Source organism: Rhinatrema bivittatum, chromosome 7, assembly GCF_901001135.1.
Source record: "Rhinatrema bivittatum chromosome 7, aRhiBiv1.1, whole genome shotgun sequence".
Classification (NCBI taxonomy): Eukaryota; Metazoa; Chordata; class Amphibia; order Gymnophiona; family Rhinatrematidae; genus Rhinatrema; species Rhinatrema bivittatum.
In genome coordinates this window covers 53800605-53827993 of record NC_042621.1, presented here as the reverse complement: position 1 = coordinate 53827993, position 27389 = coordinate 53800605, and the positions used below count along the sequence as shown (strand labels likewise).

The 27389-nt window shown below is 48.3% G+C and overlaps 1 protein-coding gene across 1 annotated transcript in view; it reads left to right on the top strand.

Moving 5' to 3' along the window:
- Nucleotides 1–27389, top strand: part of GPATCH1 (G-patch domain containing 1) — a 111405-nt gene that overhangs the window by 16622 nt on the left and 67394 nt on the right. The window contains exons 4-8 of the mRNA XM_029608394.1: nucleotides 707–867; nucleotides 1578–1675; nucleotides 1889–1947; nucleotides 9935–10177; nucleotides 23416–23563. Coding sequence (XP_029464254.1) covers nucleotides 707–867; nucleotides 1578–1675; nucleotides 1889–1947; nucleotides 9935–10177; nucleotides 23416–23563 — 709 coding nt within the window. The remainder of the gene's footprint in view (nucleotides 1–706; nucleotides 868–1577; nucleotides 1676–1888; nucleotides 1948–9934; nucleotides 10178–23415; nucleotides 23564–27389) is intronic.

Sequence of the window (27389 nt, the reverse complement as noted above, 5' to 3'; positions counted from 1 at the left end):
TTTTTCCTTTAATATTCATGACATACATTTGCATAAATTTAGGGACTAATTTTCAGAGTCTGTGGTCCCGTCTGGAGTTGTATATTAGATGGGTGGCGCATAAATTTAAATTATCAATAATTTTGCTTAAAAAATGTATGTGTACTTTTTTTTTTTTTAAGTGAGCTTTGCACCTCCTTTTTTGTGACAGTACTTTTTTCACCTAAAACAAGGTGCATGCCTTTGGAAATACAGTTTCAGTCCCTGCCCCACATGCAAGGAACTGTGTGTGTGCTTCTATCTACGCTCAGGACGGGCAATATCCATGAGGAAAACGCTTTTTTTTTTTTTCACACAAGGAAGTCGGTTTTGAAGATTGCCCTCCTCATAGATTATTTCATATTTTGGTTATCCTGAAAACCTCATCTGTTTTGTGGATTTTGAAAATCTGCAGTTGCCACCCCCCCTGCTATAAATCAGAAAGCAGGAACTTGACAAAAGAATGTGGGCAACGAGTAACTATGCTTTCTGGTGGCTGTCCATTTGAAAAAAGATTTATGGGAATCTTAAGTACTACTTTCAGTTCTAATTTGAGGTTACATAGATTAGGTGTGCTCTGAACTCGTGTTCTGTACAGTTTTTTTTTCTTTTTGTTTTATCCAGTTTAAAATTTGAAGCATGTGATGGCATCTATTCAAACGGGATTTGAATTTATTTTTTTTTTCAGGATCTCGGTGAACATGGGATAGCACCTAGGGAAATTATAACTACAGATGACTTTGCTTCCAAAACCAAAGATCGGATAAAAGAAAAAGCAAAGTTGCTTGCGGCAGTGACTGCCCCTATTCCCGGAGCCTCCATACTAGAAGATCTAATCGCACCAGCAAAGTAAGGATTTGAACAGAGGATGACTGTGACCTGACTACTGCAGATCCACACTTCTGCTTTAATATTATACTTGGATGATTCAGTGTAAAAGGCTGTGGTAGCTTCTTGTCATTGTTAAATTTTTCTCCCTTCCTCAGGTCCAAATGGAACGAGTAAAAGATGACATTGTTAGAAAATATAAGGGATTCATAAAATACATTACAAGGGTAGGGGGAAGGGAAGGTGGTTGAGGTGTTAGAACAGAGGTGGCCAAGTCTGAGCCTTGAGAGCCACAAATAGGCCAGATTTTTGGGATATCCATAATGAATATGCATGAGATTGGTTTGCATGCATGGCCTTCATTATGGATATCCTGAAAACCTGGCATGTTTGTGGCTCTCGAGGACCAGAGCTGGCCCCCGCTGTATTAGAGTGATAAGGAGATGATGACATGGAGGCGGTAGAATTATTTCTGATAGTGAGTTAAAAAAAAAAATCTGTTCTGACTTTTTTGTGAATTCCAGGTAGTTGATCATTTTAATTTCAAATGTCTTATGTTTCTGTATTTAGTATCCTGATCCATGAGGTCATTAATGCTGTGATCTGATTCCAAAAAAACCTTTCCCCTTATGGAGATGTTACCTTGCTCTTTTTAATGATGTGTAATTTTGTGTCTTTGTGGGTTTATTCTTGTCTTTAACCTCTGCTCTGTTTTCTGGCTTTCCTGATAGGCTATCTGTTGGTGTGGAGTTGTTACGGAAGATGGGCTGGAAGGAAGGGCAGGGAGTTGGTCCTCGAATAAAGAGAAAACCACGCAAGCAAAGACCTGGTATTTATAATAATAATTTCACGGGGATTGATTTGAGCTAGCTTAATTTATAAGTGGCAGAAAAGCAAGAGGATAATTTTCCATTGACGTGCATATTTTCTAAAAGCCTCGATTCGATGTCAGAATGAATTCTTTTTTTTACCGTACACAAGAAACATGCCGTGTTCTTTCCATGGCTGGCTGACTGCTCATTCATTCTCTGTTCCCATGCAGCCCCGGAAGCGAAGGTGTACGGATGTGCACTACCTCCACAAGGCTCGGAGGGATCTGAGGTAACGTCCATGCAGAAGCTGAAAACACGTATCGTACAATTTTCCTTCATACCGTACGGCAGTAAAAGTTCTGTTGTCCGGTATGTTACCATCTGCAATGCTCTGTTAACTGGCATCTCACCCAGGCAGCCCTTGCAGTGAAGGGGGAAGCGAATAGCAGGGCAAAGGGGGTTGGAGTAGGGAGCAGAAGAGCTGTTTTCTGCTCTGTGCGCTCCAGCTTCATCTCCTCCCATCCTGTTCCTGCAAGGGAGAGGAGGAGAGGGGAAAATGAAGTTTGTGGCAGGGGCGGTGGCGGGGGGGGATGCTGGTTTAGGGAGCAAAGTAGTTTGCTCTGTCCACTCCCACCTCACTCCCTGCCCTCCTGTTCCCTGCATGCTGCCGCCTGTAGAGGGAGAGGGGCTGGAGCATATTTGATTAGCCGGCACCCCCTGTTCCCTAGCATAATAGAGCTTTTACTGTAATATGTTTAAGGGAAAGCCGTTCTTTAGCGAGTTGTAGAGTGTATTGCATGGGAGTGGAGTTTGTCATTCGCTGCTGTCACCAAAACCATAAACCTAGAGTGAAACTCTTCTAATTTGTACATGCCAGATACAGCATCAACTTTTTCATATGCTTCTTTTTCTTGTTCATCTTTTGAAATATGAAGGCAGACAGCAGCAAGTAAAATGACTCTTAAGAGTATCAAGAGTGAGAGCAAATCCAACAAAGCTAGGCACTCTGCTATATTAGGAAAAGCTACATCGAAATTTGCCTGCTGAAGGTTAATTATGGAACTCAGACATCCAATGTCTATGTTAATTTTATTTAATTCATCTTTCATATTAAAGTGACCGGTACCCAGCATTATTTGATTTGACATTGATTTATTTATATTCTAGCTTATTAGCTTTCTCTCACAGGGTACTGTCTCCAAATGGATTTGTTTTGTGCATGCCATGGCGAGAATTGAACCTTTCCCTTAAACCAGGGTAGGTTGGATGTGATCTCAGTCTCTCAAATTTACTTCTAGTGCTTTTCTTAGTGTTTGCAGTGTGCCCAAGAGAGCTTCCTTTTAGAGCTCATAAGGTGTAAGCTGTACAGACAACATAAGCAAGGTGTGCTTGGAAGTTTTTTAGGTTTCTTCTGGCAAGTTGCAAGATTGCATCTAGTTGGATTTCCCTCATGCGACAATTCAGTGACTCTTTTTGTCACTGAATCTGTACAGCTGCCCCATACGTTACCTACTCGATCATCTGCAGGATGTGTTCTTGTACTCTGGGTGAAGTGTAATATTGCATTTATCAACTGCCTCTTCCCACTTATCTCCACAAATAAGCATACAATTTCTGACCTCTACATTAGATAATTCCAGAAGCTGGGATGTTCATGAGCTTATCAAGTTACTTCATGTATCGAATTGGGAACATTGCTAAATGTAAAGAAAAAATATCTAAATGTACACACCTGATATATACAATAAAAAGTAGGCTTTATACAACTAAAATAAAGCTGACACCAGTTAAAACATGATTGAATGATATAGTATAGCTTGTTTTTACTATGCAGCTGACTATGTGGGTAGCATTTATTTCTGTCTTAAAGCATTAGAAAACAAGAAGTTCCACCCAAACTTAAAGGTGCCTGTACTAAGGGATGTCCACAGGTCTGCCGTCCACACTTATGCGAAGATCCAGAAAAAGCCTGTCATGGTCCTCCTGTCTCCCCTGATTTGTCCTAAATATTTGGTGTAGACATGATGCCAAACAAAAAAAGTTATGAGGTGCGGACAAATGCACACATTCACCCCAATCTCATATGCCTCCTTTTCCTTTGGAAAACTGGCAAAAAAAAAAAAATGGAGCATCCATCATAGATCAAAAAAAAAAAAAAGTGATACACTATTCCCTGTACGTACCCGGATCAGTCCAGACTCCTGGGTTATGCCCCCCCTCTAGCAGATGGAGACAGAAGTTTACAAACAAAAACTCCGCCTATATCTAGGCTGGTGCCACCTACAGTCTGGCAGTCTTCTTCTGTCTCCTAGCAGGTGGAGAGGGTGCAAAACCTGCAGTCTGAGCTGAGGCCTAGTTTTAAAAAAAAAAAAAAAAAAAAAAAAAAAATGAGAAAGGTTTGACTTTAGTTTTTTTAAGTTGTTTGGTTTTTGACTGGTAGAAAATTGTGAGGCTCGGACCGCAGTTGATTGCCTGCAGGTCCGAACTCGTCTCCTCCCGAGGTGGGGTGAGGTCCCGCGGGGGCCTTCCCTCCTGGGAGTTGAGCTCGCTGAGGGTGGGCTGAGGGCCCTTGCCAGCGTTCCTAGCCTGGGGGTGATACCGGGGAGCTCGGGTCACTCCCCCCAGGTGGTCCCGGAGCCGGTGGCGAACGGTATAAAAAAAAAAAAAAAAAAAATTGTTTACTTGGTTTGTTTTTTCTGTCTCTCTGGCCTTCTCTTCTCTTTCTCTCCTGCTCGTTGGGTTCGCGAGGGGGAACGGGATCGGCGCCGCGGGTAGCTGCTACTGTCAGTTTTGTTTTTTCTGCTCTGCTTGGGAGAGCATGCCGCGGCGGCCGGTCTGCAGGGCCTGCGGGGCGGCCCGTCGCCTCTCCCGGGACAGCCTTTGTTCAGGCTGCGTCTCGGGCGGCGAGGGCGGTTCTTCGGGCGCTAGCGCAGAGGGACAGCGGCTGCCGAAGGCTTCGGGACGTAAATCGGGGGCCGTAGGTCCGTTCCCGCGAAGCGCGGGAACAGACGCCATTTTGGCAGCGGCAATTTCAGCGGCGGGAAAACCCGCCATTTTGGGCTCAGCAGAGCCAGTTTGCGAGGCGCCCCCGTCGCAGGGGAGACCGGAGGATGTTCCTCCCGCTCTGTCCCCACAGAGGCGGGTCCCCGAGGGTGACCAGACTCTTGCTCTTAGCGATCCGGAGGAGGATCCGGATCACAGCTCCTCTGACTCTTTTTCGTCGGATTTTGTGCTGGTAATGCATAAGGCCTTTAAGGCTAGCAGGCAGGCCAGGAAGAGATCGCGGGGAGCGCCGGATTTGGTTCGGGGACCGGACCCTAAGAGACGCGCCCGGTCCCTCTCGGTCTCGGATCCCCCGGGGGGAGCACGCCCGCTCCGGTTGGGGGCTCCGCGGGGGGATGCCGAGACGGAGTCCGAATCCGGGGATCCAGAGGAACTGGATCCGGATCCGCAGTCACAGCCGCGAGGCATTGACGGAGAAGGGGATCAGGGAGCCAGTGGGGCGAGTGGACTCCACACCACCGAGGGGGATGACCCCAAGGTGGTGCGTCTATTTCGGCGCGATGAGTTGGCGCCATTGATTCCGGCGATCCTCGAGGAATTGGCGATAGATTTGCCGCGACCGGAATCTCGCTTAGGGCGTACAGACCCCGTGGTGTTGGGGCTGAGGGGACCTCCGACGGCGTTTCCGTTGCATTTTTCGGTGTCCGACTTACTTTTTAAGGAGTGGGACACTCCTGATCTGGGGTTGAAGGTTTCCAAGGCCATGGATAAGCTTTATCCCCTGACAGAGGACGCGCTTGAGCTGTTTAAGGTTCCAAAATTAGATTCGGCGGTGGCGGCGGTCACCAAAAGGACCACCATCCCGGTAACAGGGGGGACAGCTCTTAAGGATTTGCAGGATCGTAAGCTGGAGGTGCAGCTTAAGAAAATTTTTGAAGTCTCCGCGCTCAGTGTAAGGGCGGCGATCTGTAGCGGTTTCTCTCTTCGGGCAGGGCTCAGGTGGGCCCAGCAGCTTTCGGCTAACGAAGGTCTGTCACAGGAGGAAGCGCTGCAGGCGACTCGTCTGGAGGCGGTGATTGCCTATAGCGCGGATGCCTTTCATGACTTGCTCCGTTCGTCGGCACGGGCAATGGTCTCCGCGGTGTCGGCTCGTCGTTTGTTGTGGCTCCGCCATTGGGCGGCGGACGTCTCGTCGAAGGCTCGGTTAGGTTCATTGCCGTTTAAGGGGAAGTTACTTTTTGGTAAGGAACTGGAGGATTTGATTGAGTCCTTGGGCGAGAACAAAATACATCGGCTGCCGGAGGACAGGCCTCGATCAAGGGGGGGCGCCGTCCACGCGAGGTAGGTTCCGTGGGGGTCGTCGGCCCCGTAATGCGCGAGGGGCGGTCTCCTCTTTTCGCCACAATGCGGCTAGGCAGCAGTCGTACTCGCAGTCCTTTCGTGGCCGCCGGTTTGGCAGACCCGGGACCGGGTCCGGAACCCCGGGCGGGAAGCTGCCACAATGATGGGCGGCCGGCCCACTCTCCGGTGCCGGTGATCGGCGGCAGGTTAAAGCAGTTTGCCAGGGAGTGGGCCAAGATCACGTCGGATCAGTGGGTGCTGGATGTGATAAGTCGCGGCTACGCGTTAGATTTTGCACAGCGGCCCCGTCCCGGTTTCATGGTGTCGCCATGCGGGTTCTCAGAGAAGCGTCAGGCGTTCAGGGACACAATCCGGCATCTGTTAGCCCTAGGCGCGATCGTGCCGGTGCCGTTCCGCGAGCTGCGCGGCGGCAGGTATTCCATTTACTTCCTAGTGCCAAAGAAAGAGGGCACGTTTCGTCCGATCCTCGACCTCAAGGGCGTCAACAGGTGCTTGCGGGTCCCAAGGTTTCGCATGGAGACGCTAAGATCGGTCATCGCGTCCGTGAGACAAGGAGAGTTTCTCGCGACTCTGGATCTCACGGAGGCGTATCTGCACGTCGGAATCCGCGCGGACCACCAACGCTACCTTCGGTTCGCAGTGTTGGGGCAGCATTTTCAATTCCAAGCGCTGCCATTTGGTCTGGCAACAGCCCCGCGAACCTTTACAAAGATCATGGTGGTGGTAGCGGCTCATCTTCGCACGGAAGGGTGTCTGGTGCATCCGTATCTGGACGATTGGCTGATTCGAGCGAAGTCCGAGCGTCTCTGTCGGTTGGCGGTACAGCGAGTGGTCGATTTGTTGCAGAACCTTGGCTGGGTAATCAATCGGGCCAAGAGTCGGCTGGAACCGTCGCAATCCCTGGAGTTTTTGGGAGCGTTGTTCGACACTCGGCGGGGCATGGTATATCTGACGCGGGAGCGCAGAGTCAAATTGCAGTGCCAAGCCAGGCAGTTGTTGGCCAAACCCATGCCGGTCGTCTGGGACTACCTACAAATGGTAGGGTCCATGACGTCCACACGGGAATTGGTTCCTTGGGCGTTCGCGCATATGCGGCCTTTGCAATTGGCCTTACTCTCCCGCTGGAATCCGGTATCGGAGCAGTTCCGTCTTCCGTTGCCGCTGCTGCATTCAGCTCGTTCCAGCATGGCCTGGTGGCTCTGTACCGGAAACTTGACCAAGGGCATATCGCTGAATGTGCCCTCGTGGACGGTGGTCACCACGGATGCCAGTCTGTACGGCTGGGGCGCGGTGTGTCTCCGGAGTTCGGTGCAGGGCACCTGGTCCCCGACGGAGGCGACGTGGTCCATCAATCGGTTGGAGACCAGGGCAGTGAGGTTAGCCCTGCGGGAGTTCCTGTCGTTGGTTCGAGGCCGAGCAGTCAGGATTCTATCGGACAATGCGACCACGGTGGCGTACATCAACCGGCAAGGCGGCACCAGAAGTCTACCAGTGGCCGCCGAGGCACGACAGTTGATGGCATGGGCCGAACGGCATCTGCAATGCATAGCGGCGTCGCACATTGCGGGCGTGGAAAACGTTCAGGCGGATTTCCTGAGTCGCAATCGGCTAGATCCCGGCGAATGGGAACTTGCGGACGTAGCGTTTCGGAAAATTTGCGCCAGGTGGGGAACACCTGTTCTGGATCTGATGGCGACGTACAAAAATGCCAAAGCTCCGCGGTTTTTTGCTCGCCGCCGGGAAACGGGGGCGGAAGGGGTCGATGCCCTCGCGTTGCCTTGGCCGACAGGGGTGCTTCTCTATGTTTTCCCTCCGTGGCCCCTCATCGGTCGGACGCTGAGGCGCATAGAACTTCATCCGTCGCCCGTGATTCTGGTCGCTCCCGAATGGCCGCGGCGACCCTGGTTCGCGGATCTTCAGAACTTGGCGCTGGAGCCTCCCCTTCGGTTTCCTTATGTGCCGGACCTGCTACATCAGGGTCCCGTTTGTTTCGACCAGGTCGAATGCTTTTGTCTAGCGGCATGGCTTTTGAGAGGCGTAGGTTGAAAAAGCGGGGTTACACTGATGCGGTGGTTACGACTTTGCTAAGGTCACGCAAGCCTTCCACTTCACTGGCGTACGTGCGGGTGTGGACGGTCTTTGAGACTTGGTGTCTGGCACACGATATTCGACCCACGCAGGCTTCTGTGCCGGAGGTGTTGCATTTCCTCCAAGATGGCTTGGCGAAGGGCTTGTCTGCCAGTTCGCTTAGAGTGCAAGTTGCGGCCCTTGCCTTGCTGCGTGGACAGGTCCATGGGAGGACATTGTCGGCGCACCCGGACGTCGTGCGTTTCCTTCGGGGAGCTAAGCAATTACGGCCTCCGTTCCGTTCTCCGTGTCCTTCTTGGAGTTTGAATTTAGTTCTGAAGGCTTTATGCTCCGTTCCCTTCGAGCCCATCCGCAGAGCTACGGTGAAGGACTTGACGCTCAAGGTAGTTTTCCTGGTGGCAGTTGCGTCAGCGAGGAGGGTGTCGGAGCTCCAAGCCTTGTCTTGTCGGGAGCCTTTTTTGAGAATTACGGATTCGGGAGTGTCGCTTCGTACAGTGCCTTCCTTCTTGCCTAAGGTGGTTTCTGCGTTTCATCTCAACCAGACGGTAGATTTGCCTTCGTTTTCTGAGGCTGATAGGTCGCTTCCGAATTATCGAGACTTGCGGCGCCTGGACGTAAGGAGAGCCCTTTTACGTTATCTGGAGGTGACGAACCCTTTTCGGAGGTCGGATCATCTCTTTGTCTTGTGGGGCGGTACTCGGCGCGGGCAGGCGGCTTCCAAGACTACTATTGCCCGTTGGTTGAAGGAAGCCATTGGTTCCGCATATTTGTTGCACGGCAAATCGGTCCCGGTGGGGCTCAAAGCCCATTCTACGCGTTCTCAAGCGGCTTCCTGGGCGGAGTGCAGTCAGGTTTCTGCGGAGGATATTTGTAAGGCAGCGACCTGGAAGTCGTTGCATACCTTTGCGCGTCATTATCGCCTGGATGTTCATGCACCAGGTAGTGGCGGTTTCGGGGCAGGGGTGCTCAGAGCGGGACTCTCCGGATCCCACCCTAGTTAAGGTAGCTCTGGTACATCCCAGGAGTCTGGACTGATCCGGGTACGTACAGGGAAAAGAAAATTAGGTCTTACCTTAGTTAATTTTCGTTCCTGTAGTACCACGGATCAGTCCAGAGTCCCGCCCGTTGAGTATGCTGTTCTGACGGAGAGTCTGGGGGAGACGATGCTTTCTTTCTGTCCTTTCTATCTCTGTTTTCTCTTTCTCCGTTATCGATGGCTCTGGTTCTGGTCCCATTTGGGGGATAGTGGAGCCGTTAGTTTGGTTGGTAGGTTCCTGTATATAGTTCGTTTGTAGTGATTTTGGGGCCTTTATCTGCTTTGACATTAAGTAAGACTGCCAGACTGTAGGTGGCACCAGCCTAGATATAGGCGGAGTTTTTGTTTGTAAACTTCTGTCTCCATCTGCTAGAGGGGGGGCATAACCCAGGAGTCTGGACTGATCCGTGGTACTACAGGAACGAAAATTAACTAAGGTAAGACCTAATTTTCTTTTTCAGTTTATTTTGCAAAATATAGTAAATCATAGGATATGATATATTGCTTATTTTTGGAAATCTATGGCGGCTGCTTCATTTTTTTTTATAATGCTATCATGTTTCCATATTTACCTTTTTTCATAAACTATTGTATGTTATTCATCAACACTGGGTGAAAGCCAGCAATACCATGAAGAGAGCAGAATACCTACAGTTAAGATATTTCAGGTTTTTGCTTTAATGGACTTTTACAAATTTAAATTGCAGTGTTTTAAGCTTTCCTTAATTGGTTTTGCAGTTCCCAGATGCAGGGTGTGATGTTCCTCCTGCTTTTTTTCTTTTGAAAGGATGAAGAGGAGGAGTATCTATCAGATAACGTGACATTTGCTCCCAAGGACGTGACGCCTATAGACTTCACCATCAAAGATGACGTCCGTGGCCTAGGCTACAAGGGGCTGGATCCACGCCAGGCATTATTTGGCATGCCAGAAGACCACATTAACCTATTCACTAACGAGTCTGCAGAGATGACTAATCTTCTCGGCGATATAGGCTGTAGTAAAGGAAGGAAACTGGGCATCTCTGGCCAGGTATCCAGTTTTGCAGAGAATTTTGCTCTTCATGTTGTGGCACATGAATTTTCATTGCCTTTATTTTATCTCTGTAGTACAAAAATTGTGCTGGATCATTTTAGTAAGCTGAAGTGTGGGATGGAACTGGTTGATTGAGATGTTTTAACCCCTTTTAACAGGACACTTTCCTCAGCGAATGCTATACCCCTTGGGATTTATTTTAAAATTCTTATATTCTGAGACTAATTATTCTAAATGGATTATAAAAGAAAATAGCATAAACCCATCAAATAACAAACAAAAATATAGACATTTAACAGGCCTGATTTTAAAAAGCATGTGTATGTGGAAAACTGGGTTTTACTCAAGTAAGTGAGCTTTTGAAAATTGCTATATTACCTGTACGTACCCGGATCAGTCCAGACTGCTGGGTTTTGCCTCCCTTCCAGCAGATGGAGACAGAGAAAGTTTCTCAGGCACCGCCTCTTAACTTGGTGTGCCACCTTCTGCTCCTCAGTATTTCTCTGACTCCAGCAGATGGAGGTGGTGCAAAACCTGCGGTTCTGATCCAAGCTATACAAAAAAAAAAAAAAAAAGAAGGATTTCAAGTTTTTTTGAGTCTTCCGGGGGGTAGTGAGGTCCTGGTGGGACCATCCTCCCTGGTCGTAGGCATTTGACCAAGCAGGGATTAGGAACCCTGAACGGCGGGGTGACATCTGATGATCCAGCTCCCTCCTCCCTTCTACGCCACTCTCTTACAGCCTCTGCCAGTGTCTTCAGGGAAGTATCCTCTTCTTTTCCTTTCCCTTCTCTGGGGCTCTTAGTAAAGTTTTAAAGTTTAAAAAGAAAGCTGTGTGGAGGATTTTTGTTTTTTTTCCACAGGGTTGCACGGCAGAGAGTTAAGCAGGAGACTAGAGCCCGGGAGCTCCCGCGAGGGACGATTCTATTTTCCCTTCTTGGTTCCCCCCCCTCCTCCTGTGACTGCTGGTGCCTGCCCCGCATGTGTTCCCTGCCGCCATGCCGCGCACGAGTCTGTTCTCATGCTGGGCGATCGGCTCTCCAGCCAGGTTCATCGGGGGGAGGGCTTTCCTGGTGCGTCCGCGGCGGCAGATTTGCAGCAGTGTAGCGCCAGGAAGCTGCTCACTGCTCCAGAGACCCCTGGCTGACCCATTCCCACTTAGCGTGGGAATGGCGGCCATTTTGGGTGCTTTTTGCGCCATGGAGAAAAGAGCATTGGGGAAAGGGAATCTTTCTGGTCCTCTCCCCGGCCAATTCAAGCCCCATTGCAGCTCGAGGGTTGTGGGGGAGTCTCCTGATGCGGTGTAGCGATTCCTGGTGTAGCAGGTTGAATGTGTCCCCACGGCGCGTCTCAATTGTCGTTCTTACAGGAGGGTCTGAAGAAAGGCTTGGCGTGCAGTTCTCTCAGGGGTAGATTTTATAAATTTGCGCGATTTGCGCACTAAGCGCGAACAAAAGTACACTGGATTTTATAAGATACGCGTGTAGCCGCGCGTATCTTATAAAATCCGGGGTTGGCGCGCGCAAGGGGGTGCACCAGGAATCACTACACCAGGAATTCGGCCGGATTTCCGTGTGCAGGGCTTTTAAAATCCGGCCCACAGGGTTCAAGTAGCGGCCCTGGGATGTCTGCGGGGAAAGATTGACGGGACATCCTTGGCGGCTTATTCGGATGTAACGAGTTTCCTGAGAGATGCTAAACATTTGAACCTTCCGGCTCGTCCAGTGTGTCCTTCTTGGAGTTTGAATCTGGTTCTCCATGGCTTGTGCGGTCTTCCGTTTGAGCCTTTGAAACAGGCCATCTTGAAAGCTTGACACTTACGGCGATTTTCCTGGTGGCTATCACTTCGGCATGGCGTATCGCTGAGCTTCAAGCTTTGTCCTGTAGGGAGATTTTTCTCAGGATTTCCCTCCTTTCTACCGAAGGTCGTGTCAGAGTTTCATTTGAATCAGACCGTGATTTGGATCGGAATTCGCCTCAGGCTCGCGACTTGCGAAGATTAGATGTGCAGCGGATTCTGCTTCGCTATCTGGAGGTCACTAATGCTTTTCGTTTGTCTGATCATCTGTTTGTCTTATGGAGTGGTTCTAAGAAAGGACATAAGGCAACTAAAGCCACTATTGCCCGATGGTTCAAGGAAGCTATAACTTCGACATATATATGTCTTGGATGGTTTGAAAGCGCATTCAATCCATTCTCAGGTGGCGTCTTGGGCGGATAGTCAGTTTGTTTCGCCGCAGGAAATTTGCAGAGTGGCTACATGGAAATCTTTACACATTTTGCTAAGCATTACCGTTTGGACGTCCATGCTCCGGATGGCGACTGTTTTGGCAGTAGTGTTCTTCGAGCAGGACTCTCCAGGTCCCACCCCATTTAGGGCAGCTTGGGTACATCCCAGCAGACTGGACTGATCCTGGTACATACAGGGAATGGAAAATTGGTTCTTACCTGCTAATTTTTGTTCCTGTAGTACCAAGGATCAGTCCAGACGCCTGCCCATGGAATCTGGAGAGTCCGTTCAGTATCATTTTCATTCTGCAGAATCTTCTCAAGTGGACAGCATTCATGTTGCATATGGAAGTACTCCCTCCATGTACATAAGTTCCAGAAGTTATGCAGTTTTTTCATTGAGTGGTTTGATATAGCCATTGGTTCTTATGTTGAGGTTATGATGTGTTTCTTTCTGCTATGGTATGGATTATACTGAAGGATCGCAGGTGGCCCACCAGTGTAAGAGGGGGGTGCCTTTCAACCTTTTTCTCTGACTCCATCTGCTGGAAGGGAGACACAACCCAGCAGACTGGACTGATCTTTGGTACTACAGGAACGAAAATTAGCAGGTAAGAACCAATTTTCCTTTGGGAGCTCTCCCTTTTAAGGTCATGTTCCTGTTTGGGGAAGACCTGGAGCAGCTGATCAAGCATCTGGGCAATAATAAGGTCCACAAGATGCTGGAGGACAAGCCGAAAGGGCAGAAAGTCGCCTTTTCTATCTGCTCTTGATTTCGGGGTCAGTGGCATTTTCGTCAGAACAGGGCTCAGAACGCGGGACAAAGACAAGCCTTGGCGAGGTTCCAGTCTTGGTCTCCAGCCTATCGTGGGCGTTGAACAACCTGTGACAGGGCCGGACATGGCACCACCGGGGTCAAGTCCGCCCAATGAATCGAGGCTGACCCACTCCACGGATTCTGTTATACGGGGGCAGCTGTCTCTCTTCCTCCAGGAGTGGGTTAAAATCACATCAGACCGATGGGTTCTCAGTGTGATAGAACACGGCTACGCTTTAGAATTTGCTCGCCTGCTCCGAAGCCTATTTCTGGTGTCCCCCTGTGGATCTCCGACAAAGGAGTTGGTCATTCATCAGACCCTGGGTCACCTCCAAAGTCTGGGGGCCATCGTACCAGTTCCTCAAGCAGAGCGGGGAAAGGGACGTTATTCCATTTCCTTCGTCGTCCCCAAGAAAGAAGAAACTTTTTGACCTATCCTGGATTTATAGAAGGTCAATGTGGCCTTCAAGGTCATTGCAGCTGTGTGGAAGGGCGAATATCTGGCGTCCCTGGACCTGTGGAAGGGCGAATATCTGGCATCCCTGGACCTGACGGAAGCCTATCTACTCATTGGGATTCGTTTGGACCAGCAGAAATTCCTCAGATTTATGATCCTCTGACAACATTTCCAGTTTTGTGCTCTGTCGTTCGGCCTTGTCATGGCTCCGCGGACCTTCACCAAAGTGATGGTGGCGGCGGCGTCCCTGAGGAAGAAGGGAGTGTTGGTACATCCCTATGTGGACAATTGGCTCATTCGGGCAAAGTCAGTGAACCTATGCTCGCAAGCAGTGGATGTGGTCTTACATCGCCTGCGGTCCCTGGGTTGGGTGATTAAACTCAACAAGAGTCATCTTGTCCCCTCCCAGGTCCTGGAGATTTTGGGAGCGCGCTTCGACACTCAAGTGGGCAAGGTCTTCCTTTCCGGGGACAGAATCATCAAATTGGCAGTCTAGTTCAGTCCCTGTTGTGAACCTCAGTGCCCAGAGTCTGGGATTACTTGCAGGTTCTTGGTTCCATGGCATCAACCTTGGAATTGGTTCTGTGGGCCTTTGCGCATATGAGGCCTCTGTAAGCGACTTTGTTGTCCTGTTAGAATTGCTCCAACAGCAGGTTCCATCTCCTGTTGCCACTTACAGACGTTGCCAGGTCCAGTCTTTTGTGGTGGCTGGTGCAGGAGCACTTGGAGCGCGGAGTGGATCTGGAGATACTCTGGTGGATGGTGGTGACGACCAATGCCAGCCTTTCTGGCTGAGGAGCAGTATGTCAGGATCAAGCAGTATATGTCAGGATCGAGCAGTATAGGGCCAGTGGTCTCCAGAGCAGGCATCCTGGTCGATCAATCGCCTTGAGACATGGGCCGTTCGCTTGGCTCTGAAGAGTTTCTTCCCCCTTCTGCGCAATCAGGCTGTCCGAATTTTGTCAGAGAATGCGACAACAGTGGCCTATATGAATCAGCAAGGAGGAACCAGAAGTCGGCCAGTAGCCCTTGAAGCGGATCTATTGATGCCATCTGGAAATGTTGGCGGCGTCACACATTGCAGGGTCGACCAACATACAAGCGGACTTCCTCAGTCGTCACCAGCTAGACCCAGGGGAATGGGAGATGTCTGCCGCCGTGCGCCTGATATCTCGCCGGTGGAGCAAGCTTCACATGGATCTCATGGCGACACACGCAAACGCCAAGGCATCGCACTTCAGTCACAGGGGGGATCATGGTGTGGAAGAAGCTGCTGCTCTGGTAATTCCTTGGCCGCACGATGTTCTCCTTTATGTGTTCCCTCCATGGCCGCTTGTGGGCAAGGTGATCAGGAGGATCGAACTTCAACCGGGCTGAGTCATTCTCATAGCTCCAGAGTGGCCGCTCCGGCCCTGGTTCGCGGACCTCGTGAACCTGTGCTTGGAGGGGCCCCTACGGTTGAGTCATCTCCCAAATCTCCTCTGCCAGGATCCTATATTTATCAATCAGGCAGATCGCTTTTATCTTGCGGCCTGGCTTTTGAGAGGCATTGGTTGTGGAAGAAAGGATATCCGGAAGAGATGATTTCTACTCTACTAAGAGCCCAGAAAGCTTCTACCTCCCTGTTTGGAAAGTCTTTGAGTCCTGTTGTCAGCTTCAAGGGGGTGGATCCTTGAAAAGCCTCGGTTCTCCTGGTCCTTTCCTTCCTGCAGGACGGGCTTCAGAAAGGGTTATCGTTTAATTTCCTAAAAGCTCAGATCTCTGCTCTAGGATGTCTGCAGGGCCAGATCCAGGGTTCTTCTCTGGCAGCTCATCCTGATGTAATGCGGTTTCTCCGCGGGGGTGAAGCATCTTCGACCACCGACTCGTCAGCTATGTCCCTCCTGAAACTTGAACTTGGTTCTTTGGGGTTTGTGCGAAGCCCCCTTTGAGCCTATTAGGAGGGCTACCTTGAAGGATCTCACGTTGAAAGTGTTGTTTCTGGTGGCGATTTGTTCAGCCAGGAGGGTGTCTGAGATTCAGGCCTTATCCTGTAGAGAACCTTTTCTCCGCATCTCGGTCTCCAGAGTTTCTCTTTGAGCTGTTCCATCCTTTTTGCCTAAGGTGGTCTCCGCTTTTCATCTGAATCTGTTGGTGGAGCCTCCGGCCTTTATGGATGTGAAACTCAAGGATCCTCATTCCAGAGAAATGAGACGTCTGGATGTCAGACGGGTCTTGTTACATTATTTGGAGGCTACCAATGGATTCCATTTATCGGATCACCTTTTTGTTCTCTGGATGGTGTGAAGAAAGGACAGAAGGCATCTAAGGCTACTATTGCTCGTTGGTTGAAGAAAGCCATTGCATCGGAATATCTGTTGTGGTCAATCAGTCCCAGAGGATTTAAAAGCTCATTCTACTCAAGTGCAAGCTGCTTCCTGGGCGGAATGCCAGCTGATCTCCCTGTAGGAGATCTGCAGGGTGGCTACCTGGAAGTCTTTACACACTTTTGCTCGATACTACCATTTGGACGTTCAGCAATCGGGCACCGGCAACTTTGGGGCCAGTGTCGTCTGAGCGGGACTCTCGCAGTCGCACCCTAATTAGGAGAAATTCCATAATACAATCAATAACCAAAGAAAAAAGCTCATTGTGCTGGGTGACTCTGTCATCAGAGGCACTAATTTGGGAACTCTTTTTATGGGAAACACTACAGTTAAAAGCCTTCCAGGATCGTCGACCAAAGAAGAAAACTAAAGTTGATATTATCATCCATCTGGGAACCAACGCCCTTGTTAGAAACAGCATCCAAGCGGTACAGAGAGATTTCCAGTCTCTAGCTAAGCAGATTAGTCACATGGCGACAACCATTGCCTTTTCAGAAGTGTTATCTGTTCATGGAAAGGGGAAGGAGAGACTAAGCTATATTGATAACTTCAATGTATGGCTCAAATCTTGGTGTAAGGAACAATATTTTAGATATATTGGGGGCTGGGGCCATGCATGGAACAGTAAAAAGCTCTTTGTCAAAGATGGCTTACATCAGTCTGTGGCGGGAAAAAGGATCCTAAGAGATAAATTCAAATCCTATGTCATAAGGCATTTAAACTAGATGCTGGGGGTGGCAGAAGGAATTTAGAATGTCATCCCCCAAATACAAATGCAATGGAAAAGGGTAAAGTGGATAATAAAAGCCAGCTAAATAAGTCACAAAAGGAGTCCAAGAAAAGCAGTAACCTGAACGAGAAAAGCTGGAAAGCTATGAGCACAAATGCTCGTAGTTTGGGCAATAAAATCCCAGATCTGCAAGCCCTAATGGTGGAGGCGGACTTGGACATTGTTGCTGACACGGAGACATGGCTCACGGCATCTCATGATTGGGATACAACCATACCGAGCTATAAATTGTTAAGGAAGGACAGAAAGGACAGAAAAGGGGGAGGAGTGGCTCTTTATGTCAAAAACAGTATCCAAGCATCTGAGCTGCAGGGAAGATGGGGCAAAGAAGAAGCACTATGGGCTGTCCTAAAAAAAAGATGATGGGGCATCCATTTTTATTGGAGTGGTTTACAGGCCTCCAAATCAAATGGAAGTGCTAGACAGAGATCTGGTTGAGGACATCCAAAAGATGGGGAAAAAAGGGAGAAGTGGTGATCGTTGGAGATTTTAATCTGCTGGATGTAGACTGGAGAATCCCTTCTGCAGAATCTAACAGTAGTAGAGAGATAGTGGATGCCGTGCAAGGGGCTCTGTTCAAACAAATGGTAATGGAACCCACGAGGGAGGGAGCTATACTCGATTTAGTGTTTACTAACGGAGATAATGTCTCTGTCCGGGTGTGAGCCCACCTTAGGACCAGTCATCAAACACTATGGTTTTATATCACAAATAGGATACGGAGAAGTTACACGAAGACCCAAGTTTTGCAATTCAAAAACACGGACTTTGTTGAAATGGGGAAGTACCTGGAGGAAGAACTAGAAGGCTGGGAGAAAATGAGACATGTGGAACAACAGTGGGCCAAACTAAAAGGAGCAATTACCAAGGCAACATCTATATGTTAGAAAAGTAAAAAAAAGCAAGAGCAAAATGAAACACATCTGGTTCTCAAAGGAGGTGGCTGATAAAATAAAAGCTAAAAGAACAGCGTTTAAGAAATATAAAGGATCCTAAAGGGAGGATCACAAGCAAGTATATCTGGTGGAACTGAGGGAGACGAAGAAAGTAATAAAGACAGCAAAAAGTCAAGCGGAAGAAAGGATTGCCAAAGAGGTAAAGCGAGGTGACAAAACATTTTTCAGATACATCAGACAAAGGAGAAAGGTCCAAAGTGGTATAGTGAAATTGAAAGGTGAAAAGGATCAATGTGTGGAGAGAGACGAAGAAATGGCAGAAATATTAAATGAATACTTCAGTTCGGTGTTCACTAAAGAGAACCCTGGAGAAGGACCGTCGCTAATTAATAAGAAACTGGAGGGGAGTAGATGAAACTCCATTTACGGAAGAGAATGTATGGGAAGAGCTAGGAAAATTGAAAGTGGACAAAGCCATGGGGCCTGATGAGGTTCATCCCAGGATACTGAGGGAGCTCAGAGATGTGCTGGGGGGTCTGCTGCATGACCTATTCAATAGATCCCTAGAAATGGGAGTGGTGCCGAGTGATTGGAGAAGAGCGGTGGTGGTCCCGCTTCACAAGAGTGGGAGCAGAGAGGAGGCTGGAAACTACATTCCGGTTAGCCTCACCTCGGTGGCGGAAAAAGTAATGAAGTTGCTGCTGAAAGAAAGAATAGTGAGCTATCTACAGTCAGAAGAATTGCTGGACCAGAGGCAACATGGATTCATCAGAGGAAGGTCCTGTCAGACAACTCTGATTGACTTTTTTGATTGGGTGACTAGAGAATTGGATCTAGGAAGAGCCCTTAATGTCATCTACTTGGATTTCAACAAAGCTTTTCATACGGTCCCGCACAGGAGGCTTGTGAATAAAATGAGAAACTTAGGAATGAGTGCCAAGGTGGTGGCCTGGATTGCAAACTGGTTGACGGACAGAAGACAATGTGTGATGGTAAATGGAACTTACTCTGAAGAGAGAGCGGTGTTAAGCGGAGTACCGCAAGGATTGGTGTTGGGATCTGTCCTGTTCAATATCTTTGTGAGCGACATTGTGGACGGGATAGAAGGTAAGGTGTAAAGTTTGTCTTTTTGCAGATGATACTAAGATTTGCAACAGAGTGGACACGCCGGAAGGAATGGAGAGAATGAGACGGGATTTAAGGAAGCTGGAAGAGTGGTCGAAGATATGGCAGCTGAGATTCAATGCCAAAAAGTGCAGAGTCATGCATATGGGGTGTGGAAATCCGAAAGAACTGTATTCGAATGGGGGTGAAGGGCTAATGTGCACGGAGCAGGAGAGAGACATTGGGGTGATAGTGTCTAACGATCTGAAGTCGGCGAAACAATGTGACAAGGTGATAGCTAAAGCCAGAAGAATGCTGGGGTGCATAGAGAGAGGAATATCTAGTAAGAGAAAGGAAGTGATGTTCCCCTTGTACAGGGCCTTGGTGAGGCCTCACCTGGAGTTCTGTGTTCAGTTCTGGAGACCATTTCTCCAAAGGGACAGAGACAGGATGGAGGCGGTCCAGAGAAGGGAGACCATAAAGGGGATGGTCTTCATAAAATGACTTATGAGGAGAGATTGAAGAACCTAAATATGTATACCCTGTAGGAGAGGAGGGTGATATGATACAGACTTTCAGATACTTGAAAGGTTTTAATGATCCATGGACAACAACAAACCTTTTCCGAAGGGAAAAAATCAGTAGAACTAGGGGTCATGATTTGAAACTCCAGGGAGGAAGACTCAGAACCAATGTCAGGAATTATTTCTTCACGGAGAGGGTGGTGGATTCCTGGAATGCCCTTCCGGAGGAAGTGGTGAAGACTAAAACTGTGAAGGATTTCAAAGGGGCATGGGATAAACACTGTGGATCCATAAAGGCCAGAAGACGGGAATGAAGAGAAGAGCCTTGGGGGTGGCTTGCTGGAATGGAGGCTACTACCTGGTGATTACTACCTTTATTCAATAAGCCTTCACACGGTTAATGCAACTCCAACATTGCTTTCTGCTTCAATGGCAAGGGGAAATGTGGAAAAGAGGATTTGCATTCAGACAACAACCAACAAGGACTGAACTACACAGTCTGGGTAAACAAATAAGCGTGGGGGTAGCTTGCTTATTGCGGCGGTTACTACCCTAAACCAATTAAGCCTGATCCATCACCTTGAATGCATATACAGTGTTGCTCTCTGCTTCAACGGCAGGGGGACATGTGGGAAAAGAGATTTGCATTCAGACAACAACCAACAAGGACTGAACTACACAGTCTGGGTAAACAAATAAGTGTGGGGGTAGCTTGCTTATTGCCCGGTTACTACCCTGAATCATTTGTGCCTGATACTTCACTTTGAATGCATATACAGCGTTGCTCTCTGCTTCAACGGCAGGGAGAAATGTGAAAAAGAGGATTTACATTCAGACAACATCCAACAAGGCATTGATCTTTGCAGTCTGGGTAAACAAGCATCGGGGTAACGGGCTTGATGCAGCGGTTACTACTCTTAACCATTAAGCCTTATGCTCACCTTTTGATGCAACTCCAACATTACTCTCTGCATCAATGGCAGGGGATGGCAGGAAATTTGAATCAAACAGTTACCAACAAGGGCCCTGAACTTGGTGGTCAGTGAAACAGATAAGTACGGGAAAATAATGAAACAGATAAGTATGGGAAAATAAGTGTGGGAGCTTGCTGGGCAGACTGGGTGGGCCGATTGGTCTTTTTCTACCATCGTTTCTATGTGAGTTGGGTACATACCAGCAGTCTGGACTGATCCGGGTACGTACAGGGAAAGGAAAATTGGTTCTTACCTGCTAATTTTCGTTCCTGTAGTACCATGGATCAGTCCAGACACCCGCCCGCTGAGGGGTTACGGTGTGTATAGGGAGAGTCCAATCGTACTGTTCTATTTTTCTCTAGCCTTTTCTGAAGAATGGCACAAGCTTTTTATGATGGTTGAAGGAAGTTCCTTGTTCAATTGTCAAAGTTCTGTTTTATTTATTTATTTATTAACTTTTATTTACCGACATTCGTGAAGCACATCATGCCGGTTTACAAAGAACTCAATTGGGAGATACAGTATAACAATATGACAAAATGACATTGAAACAGTAGGATGTTACTAAAACGAGAAGCAACAAACAGAAAAACCAAAAAGCAAAATACAACAAAATAAACAATGTTAAAAGAAAAACGAGGCGTGGAGGTTTGAAGGAGGGTAGGTGAAGGGGGAGGGGGGGGAAGGTAGGCAAGGGGGTAGGGCGAGGGGGGGAGGGAGGGTAAGAGGTAGAAGGTAGGAGGGGGTGGGAAAAGGGGGATAAGGAAGGGAAGGGGAGAAAGGTATAGAATGAAGAAATAGGGGAGAGAAAGGGGAAAGGAAGGGAGGGGCAGAAAGGCATAGTTTGAAGAAATAGGGTGAGAGAAAGGCAGAAAAGAGGGATACTATGTACAGATGACTAATGTGCATGGAATCACTTAACTAAGTAGGATTATGGAAGAGTTGAAGCAGGTGGTATTCACAGGGGTAAAAAATTCTTCAGAGGGAGGACCTGGGAAAGGGGGGGGGAGCAAGGAGTATAAGGTAGAGCAGGGGGGCTAAAGGGGATATTAAGTTTGGTTTGTGTCGGGGTAGGCCTGCTGGAAAAGCCATGTCTTGACTCCTTTCTTAAATTTGTGAAAGGATGTCTCTTGGCGTAGGAGTGTGGGGAGGGAGTTCCAGAGGGTGGGGCCAGCGAGAGAGGCTCTCCCTCTGGTGTGTGTTGAGTGTGCTGCTTTGAGGGATGGGATGTGGAGAGTGCCTGTATGAGTTGTTCTTGTGGGGCGGTTGGAGGAGCGGTAATGAGGCATTTCATCGAGCCAGGTGTGGTTGTGTTTATGTAGGGAGTTGTGAAGGATGGTGAGGGTTTTGTATTGTGAGCGGAAGGAGATGGGCAACCAATGTAGGTCCTTTAGTATGGGGGTGATGTGGTCTCTTTTACGCGTACCGGTTATGACTCTGGCCATGGAGTTTTGTAGATTCTGAAGGGGTTTGATGGTGGTGGCGGGGAGTCCTAGTAGCAGGGAGTTGCAATAGTCTAATTTCGTGAGCATGGTGGTCTGTACGACTGTGCGGAAATCATTGGTGTGGAGGAGGGGTTTGAGTTTTTTTAAGATGTTAAGTTTATAGAAACCCCCTTAAGTAGAGTTTTGATGTGGGGTTTAAAACTTAGGTGCTGATCTATGAAGACGCCCAGGTCTCTTACAGACTGGGTCTGAGAGAGGGTTGTGGTTGTATTTTGAGGAGTGTTCTGTCTCATGGGGAGGGTGAAACGTTCAGGTTGGTTGGAGATGATAAGTAATTCTGTTTTTGAGGTGTTTAGAGCTAGATGGAGTTCAGTTTTTTCATCCTCTGCTTGTTTAGAGGTTAAAAGTGAGGTTAATTCACAAGTAGGTTGGTCTATAAGATTGTTCTGCTTGGGTATGAGTAAATACTGAGGAGCAGCAGGTGGCACACCAAGTTAAGAGGCAGTGCCTGAGAAACTCTCTGTCTCTATCTGCTGGAAGGGAGGCAAAACCCAGCAGTCTGGATTGATTTGTGGTACTACAGGAACGAAAATTAGCAGGTAAGAACCAATTTTCCTATATATGCCATTGAGTTGTCCGTATGATTTTCTTGCATAAGTTGACTTTACTCCAGTAAATGTTTTTTGAAAATTGCTATGATACTGTTACATTTACACATGTAACTCCTTTGACAATTCCTAACATCAGCACATCTAAATTATACACAATACAATACAATTAACCCAGATATTAACTTTAAATCTTCCCGTAAATAAAATCTACAATTTCCCGAAGCTCATTAGTTAAGGAGTTCCACAATATTTCCCCAAGGATAGAAAACTCCCAACCACGAATACTGCATAGGCAGGCATCCTTTACAGCAGAGACAAATAAGAGCTGCTTGCTTACAGAGCTCAATGAGCATAAGGCAGGTCAACTAAATAGGACCTTCATTGTTCAACATTTTAAAAACCACGGTAACAATCTTAAATTTAATTTTCTATTCCACAAGTAACCAATGCAAACTCTTTTGCTGTGGGGTAATATGCTCCCATAAAGGGCAAGATGTAATTAGTTATTTTAATGTTAATCTGAAAATGAACCTTTTTTTTTTTATTATTTTTTAATATTCCCAATCCAATTTTGATACTAAAGAGTTTAAGCTTGAACTGGATGAAGGCAAGGTCTGGAAGCCAGGCTTCAAATCTCACTTCTTTCACTGACACTCCTTCTGACTTTAGGCAAGTCCCTTTGTCTTGGGTCACCGCAGATTGTAAGCTCTTTGGGGAAGGGAGTTATTGTACCTGAATTCTAAAAAATACTGTGGTCTCCTTGAGTCTTACTCAGAAAAAGCGGGCTAAAAATCCAAATTTTCCCTTCCGTTCTTTCTGTTCCTGAATGTTGCAACGTTAACCTCTGCTAAAGAGGAAGCACAACATCCTGAAATCCTAAGGACCTACTGGTGATGAAGTGCATTCTTCAGTGGCTTTACCCTGAAAGAGTTAGCCTAGCTTATGGCACCTTCAGCCATGGATAACGCTAACTAGAAATACATAATGCCTGACGGTGCATCTCTTGCATTCTTTCTGTTCAAAGGCCTTTGGTGTTGGAGCTTTGGAGGAGGAGGATGCTGATATCTATGGTACTGACACTTTGTCAAAGTATGATACGGTGATCAGAGAGGAAGACCCTGGCGATGGATTGTTTGGGTGGACTGCTCCAAAGGAGTACAGAGATAAGCAAGGTAGGACGTAAGGAAAGACTCATCCTTTACTTCAGATTCTGAGGTCAGTCTTCAAAGAAGCGGAGAATGGATGACTTGTATGGTTAAAGTTAGCGGGATAAGTCAACAGGATAAACGTCCCGCTGAATATCCTTGAGCAAAGTTATCCGGATATGTGTAGCTGGATAACTTTGAAACCTAACCGATTATAGCCGGTTAAGTGACACTGCACAGTTTAAAAAAAAAAAAGAAATGAGTGGGCCTACTAGCTTGATCCCCCCCCCCTCCCCAGTGAAACAAATGTTGGCCCTGTCGGCCAAATCCCCTTCCCCCCCCCACCCATATTCCCGGATAAGTTTATCCCTCCACTTAGCCACATCTAGAGGTTGCAGAATAACTTATCCAGCTAAATTATTCAGCTAACTGAACCTCTGCTCTGGAATGGCCCCCCCAAATGCCTTCCACGCATGTAGGTAACATTTATCTGGATAAGTGGCAGCAATATTCAGACTTCAGCATTGATCCAGATAACTCAAAAGTTATGCGGATAAATACCTGTGAATATCAAGCTCCATTAAATTCAGCGCAATTATTCTGAAAGTATCAGTCCCTACACCCTGAGGCCAATGGTTTACTGCCGTATTAGGTACCAAAATGTTGGGTTTGATTCCTGGCTCAGATCGTCTGCTCTGCGGGTGGCCAGGGTAGGGGCTTTTACGGAGGCCTCTTAGTGGGGAGGGAGTCCTAGTCATTATGCAATGGTGACATCTAGTGGCTGGATTTCGAGCCCATGATCAGAGCCCTGGTACATGGCTCCTAGCCTAGGACCATTGCTACAATGATTAGTGGAGAATAAGTTGGGGGCGGGGCATATTGAACCAACACCCACTCTCAAAGTACCAATGAGGCTGAGGTAATATTTAACAGTGTACCATTGAAAAGCACTGGAAAATATGTGCATAGTGTTCACATCCTCCCTTATTTAAAGATGTTTGAATTTCTCAAGTGTCTTATTGATTCCCTCGCAGCTTGACCATTTCACATGATCGGTGTTTTGCATAATGATGGTTTCTCTTCATCATAATTGTTTTTATTGATTCTGGTCCAAGTTAGTCTGTGGTAGTCTTGGTTTCACTTCACTTATTTCAAACCTTGGTGCTGCGAGGATCCTCCTGCGGGGAAAACCTCTGCAAGGGATAAGACATTAGAAAATATTTCCTCCCAGTGCATGGTGGATGTATAGCAAAGCCTTCCAGTGTTGGTGGTGGAGACAGTAACAGAATTCAAGAAAGCCTGGAATAGGCCTAGAGGAATTGAAAGGAATGCCGAAGATCAGCTGGGGTCTTTGGCAATTGCACCAGGAAGTCATTTGGGCAAAGACTAAATGGGCCTTATCTGACTCCAACTATATTTAGTACTATTAATGTCTTATCTTATCATTATCTTAGTCTTTATGGTTATTATGCCCTGATGTTTTGGCTCTCTCTGGTTTTTTTGTACTGTGACTCATTATTATACTATGACCACTACTTTGTGGAATTTGGATTCTCTTCCGATCCATAACTGTCCACATCATATTTGAAGTCTGAGATCATTTATTGAACTTCGGGGAAAATATTTTGATCTGACTTTCTTGTGGTCCTTGCAGGTCTTGGACCTTTTTTCCCCAGCTGTGTACAATGGCTTAATATTGTGAGAAAATAATACTCCTGGGGAAATTCTGCGCAAAAAAATTTGAAATTCTGCGCACAAAAACTTAAAATTTTGCAAAATTCTGCAAACTTTATATTGGTCAAAATAACACAATTTACATGACAGTCTTTAAGTAATTACATTTTAAATTAATACAGAAAAAAATTACTTCCCTGTACGTACCAGGATCAGTCCAGACTCCTGGGTTTTGCCCCCCCTCTATCAGATGGAGACAGAAGTTTATAAACAAAAACTCCGCCTACATATAGGCTGGTGCCACCTACAGTCTGGCAGTATTCTTCTGTCTCCTAGCAGGTGGAGAGGGTGCAAAACCTACAGTCTGTGTTAGGCCTACGTTGGTTAGGTGGTTTTTGTAAAAAAAAAAAAAAAAAAGGTAGGAAAGTTTGTTGGTTTTTTTCTAGTGGGAAGGGACCGCAGAGGCTTGCCTGCTGGTCCCAATCCCCGCCTCCCAGGGGAAGTTAGGGTCCTGAGGGGACTGTTCCCCCTGGTAGAGGCAGCCGAGGAGTGGGAGAGCCCCACGTACCGGCTCCACAGAGCTGGGGGTGATACCGGGGGTCCCGGCTCACTCCCCCCAGCCGGCTCCGGATCCGAGGTAAGCAGTTTAAAAAAAAAAAAAAAAAAAATTTGTTTTCATTTATTTTGTGTGCTGTGTGTGGTGTGTGTGCTTGTGCTTGCTAGGCTGTGCTTGCTCGCGGTGACTGGGGCCCGCCGATCCGGGGAGAAACTTTGATTTTTTTTTTTTTTTTCTCTCTCTGCCTCCGTTCGCCGCGGCAGTGTGAAGGATGCCTCGGCAGGCATCGTGCAGGGCCTGCGGGTCCGCGGCGGGACGGCTGTCGCGCGACAGCCTCTGTTCTGTGTGCGTGGGCGGCGGAGAAGGGGGGTCGGCGATGGCCTCAGCGCCTCGGCGGAGTAGGCAAGACCACGAGGTGTCAGCGTTTACGGAGCGGTCTGCGGCTAGTTCGTCGGGGTCGGCGGCCATTTTAACAGCGGTTTCGGCGGGAACGGCAGCCATTTTGTCGGCGCGGGCGGCACAAATTAGCGCGGGCCGGCAGACCACCGCACAGGTGCGTGACCCGCCACGTTTGTCCCCCCAGAGGGTGTCTGGAAGTGAGGAAGGGCCGTTAGGGTCCAGGTCTCCTGGGGATGATTCCCCCGAGGAGGGGGGAGAGGAGGAGGGGTCATCGGACTCCTCATTTAACTCGCGGTTCGTGTTGCTCATGCATAAAGCTTTTAAAGCACGCCGCCTGGCTCGGAAGAGAGTTCCGGGGATCCCCGCTTCTGGGAGCGGAGCGCCAGCGGCCAAGGCCCCAAAATCCGACACGGGGGGAGGGGGGCTGTCTGGGCCCAGGCCCAAGCCAAGGCCTCTTCGTTCCAGGGGGGCGGAGGGGCCTTCGCTCTCCTCGTCGGAGTCGGAGGCGCTGGCGGATCCGGAGGAGGATCTGGACTGCCCATCCCAGCCCCCGAGGGGGGTTGAGGGGGAGGAAGAGCCGGAGCCTAAGGATGCAGGGACACTGCACGCTACGGATGGGGACGATCCGAAGGTAGTTCGGTTGTTCCATAGGGATGAGCTAGGGCCCCTCATCCCTGAAATCCTGGGGGAACTGGGAATCCCACTTCCCCAGGTAGAATCTCGTCTGGGTCAGACGGATCCGGTTGTCTTGGGCCTCAGGGGTCCCTCGTCGGCTTTTCCACTGCATTTCTCGGCATCGGATTTGATGTTTAAGGAGTGGGATACTCCGGATTTGGGACTCAAGGTAGCTAAGGCTATGGATAAGTTATATCCACTGCCGGAGGACGTGTTGGAACTTTTGCGTCTGCCAAAACTTGATTCGGCGGTGGCAGCGGTTACCAAAAAGACCACCATCCCGGTAACGGGAGGTACGGCTCTCAAAGATATACAGGATAGGAAGTTGGAGGTTCAACTGAAGCGTATTTTTGAGGTCTCGGCGTTAGGAATCCGGGCCGCGGTCTGTAGTAATTTTTCGTTGCGAGCCGGGTTACGCTGGGCACAGCAGCTGTTGGCGAATGAGTCTCTGTCGACGGATGAGGCCAGACAGGCGAGTCGATTGGAGGCGGTCATCGCTTATAGTGCGGACGCCTTTTATGATCTCCTGCGCACTTCGGCACGGACCAT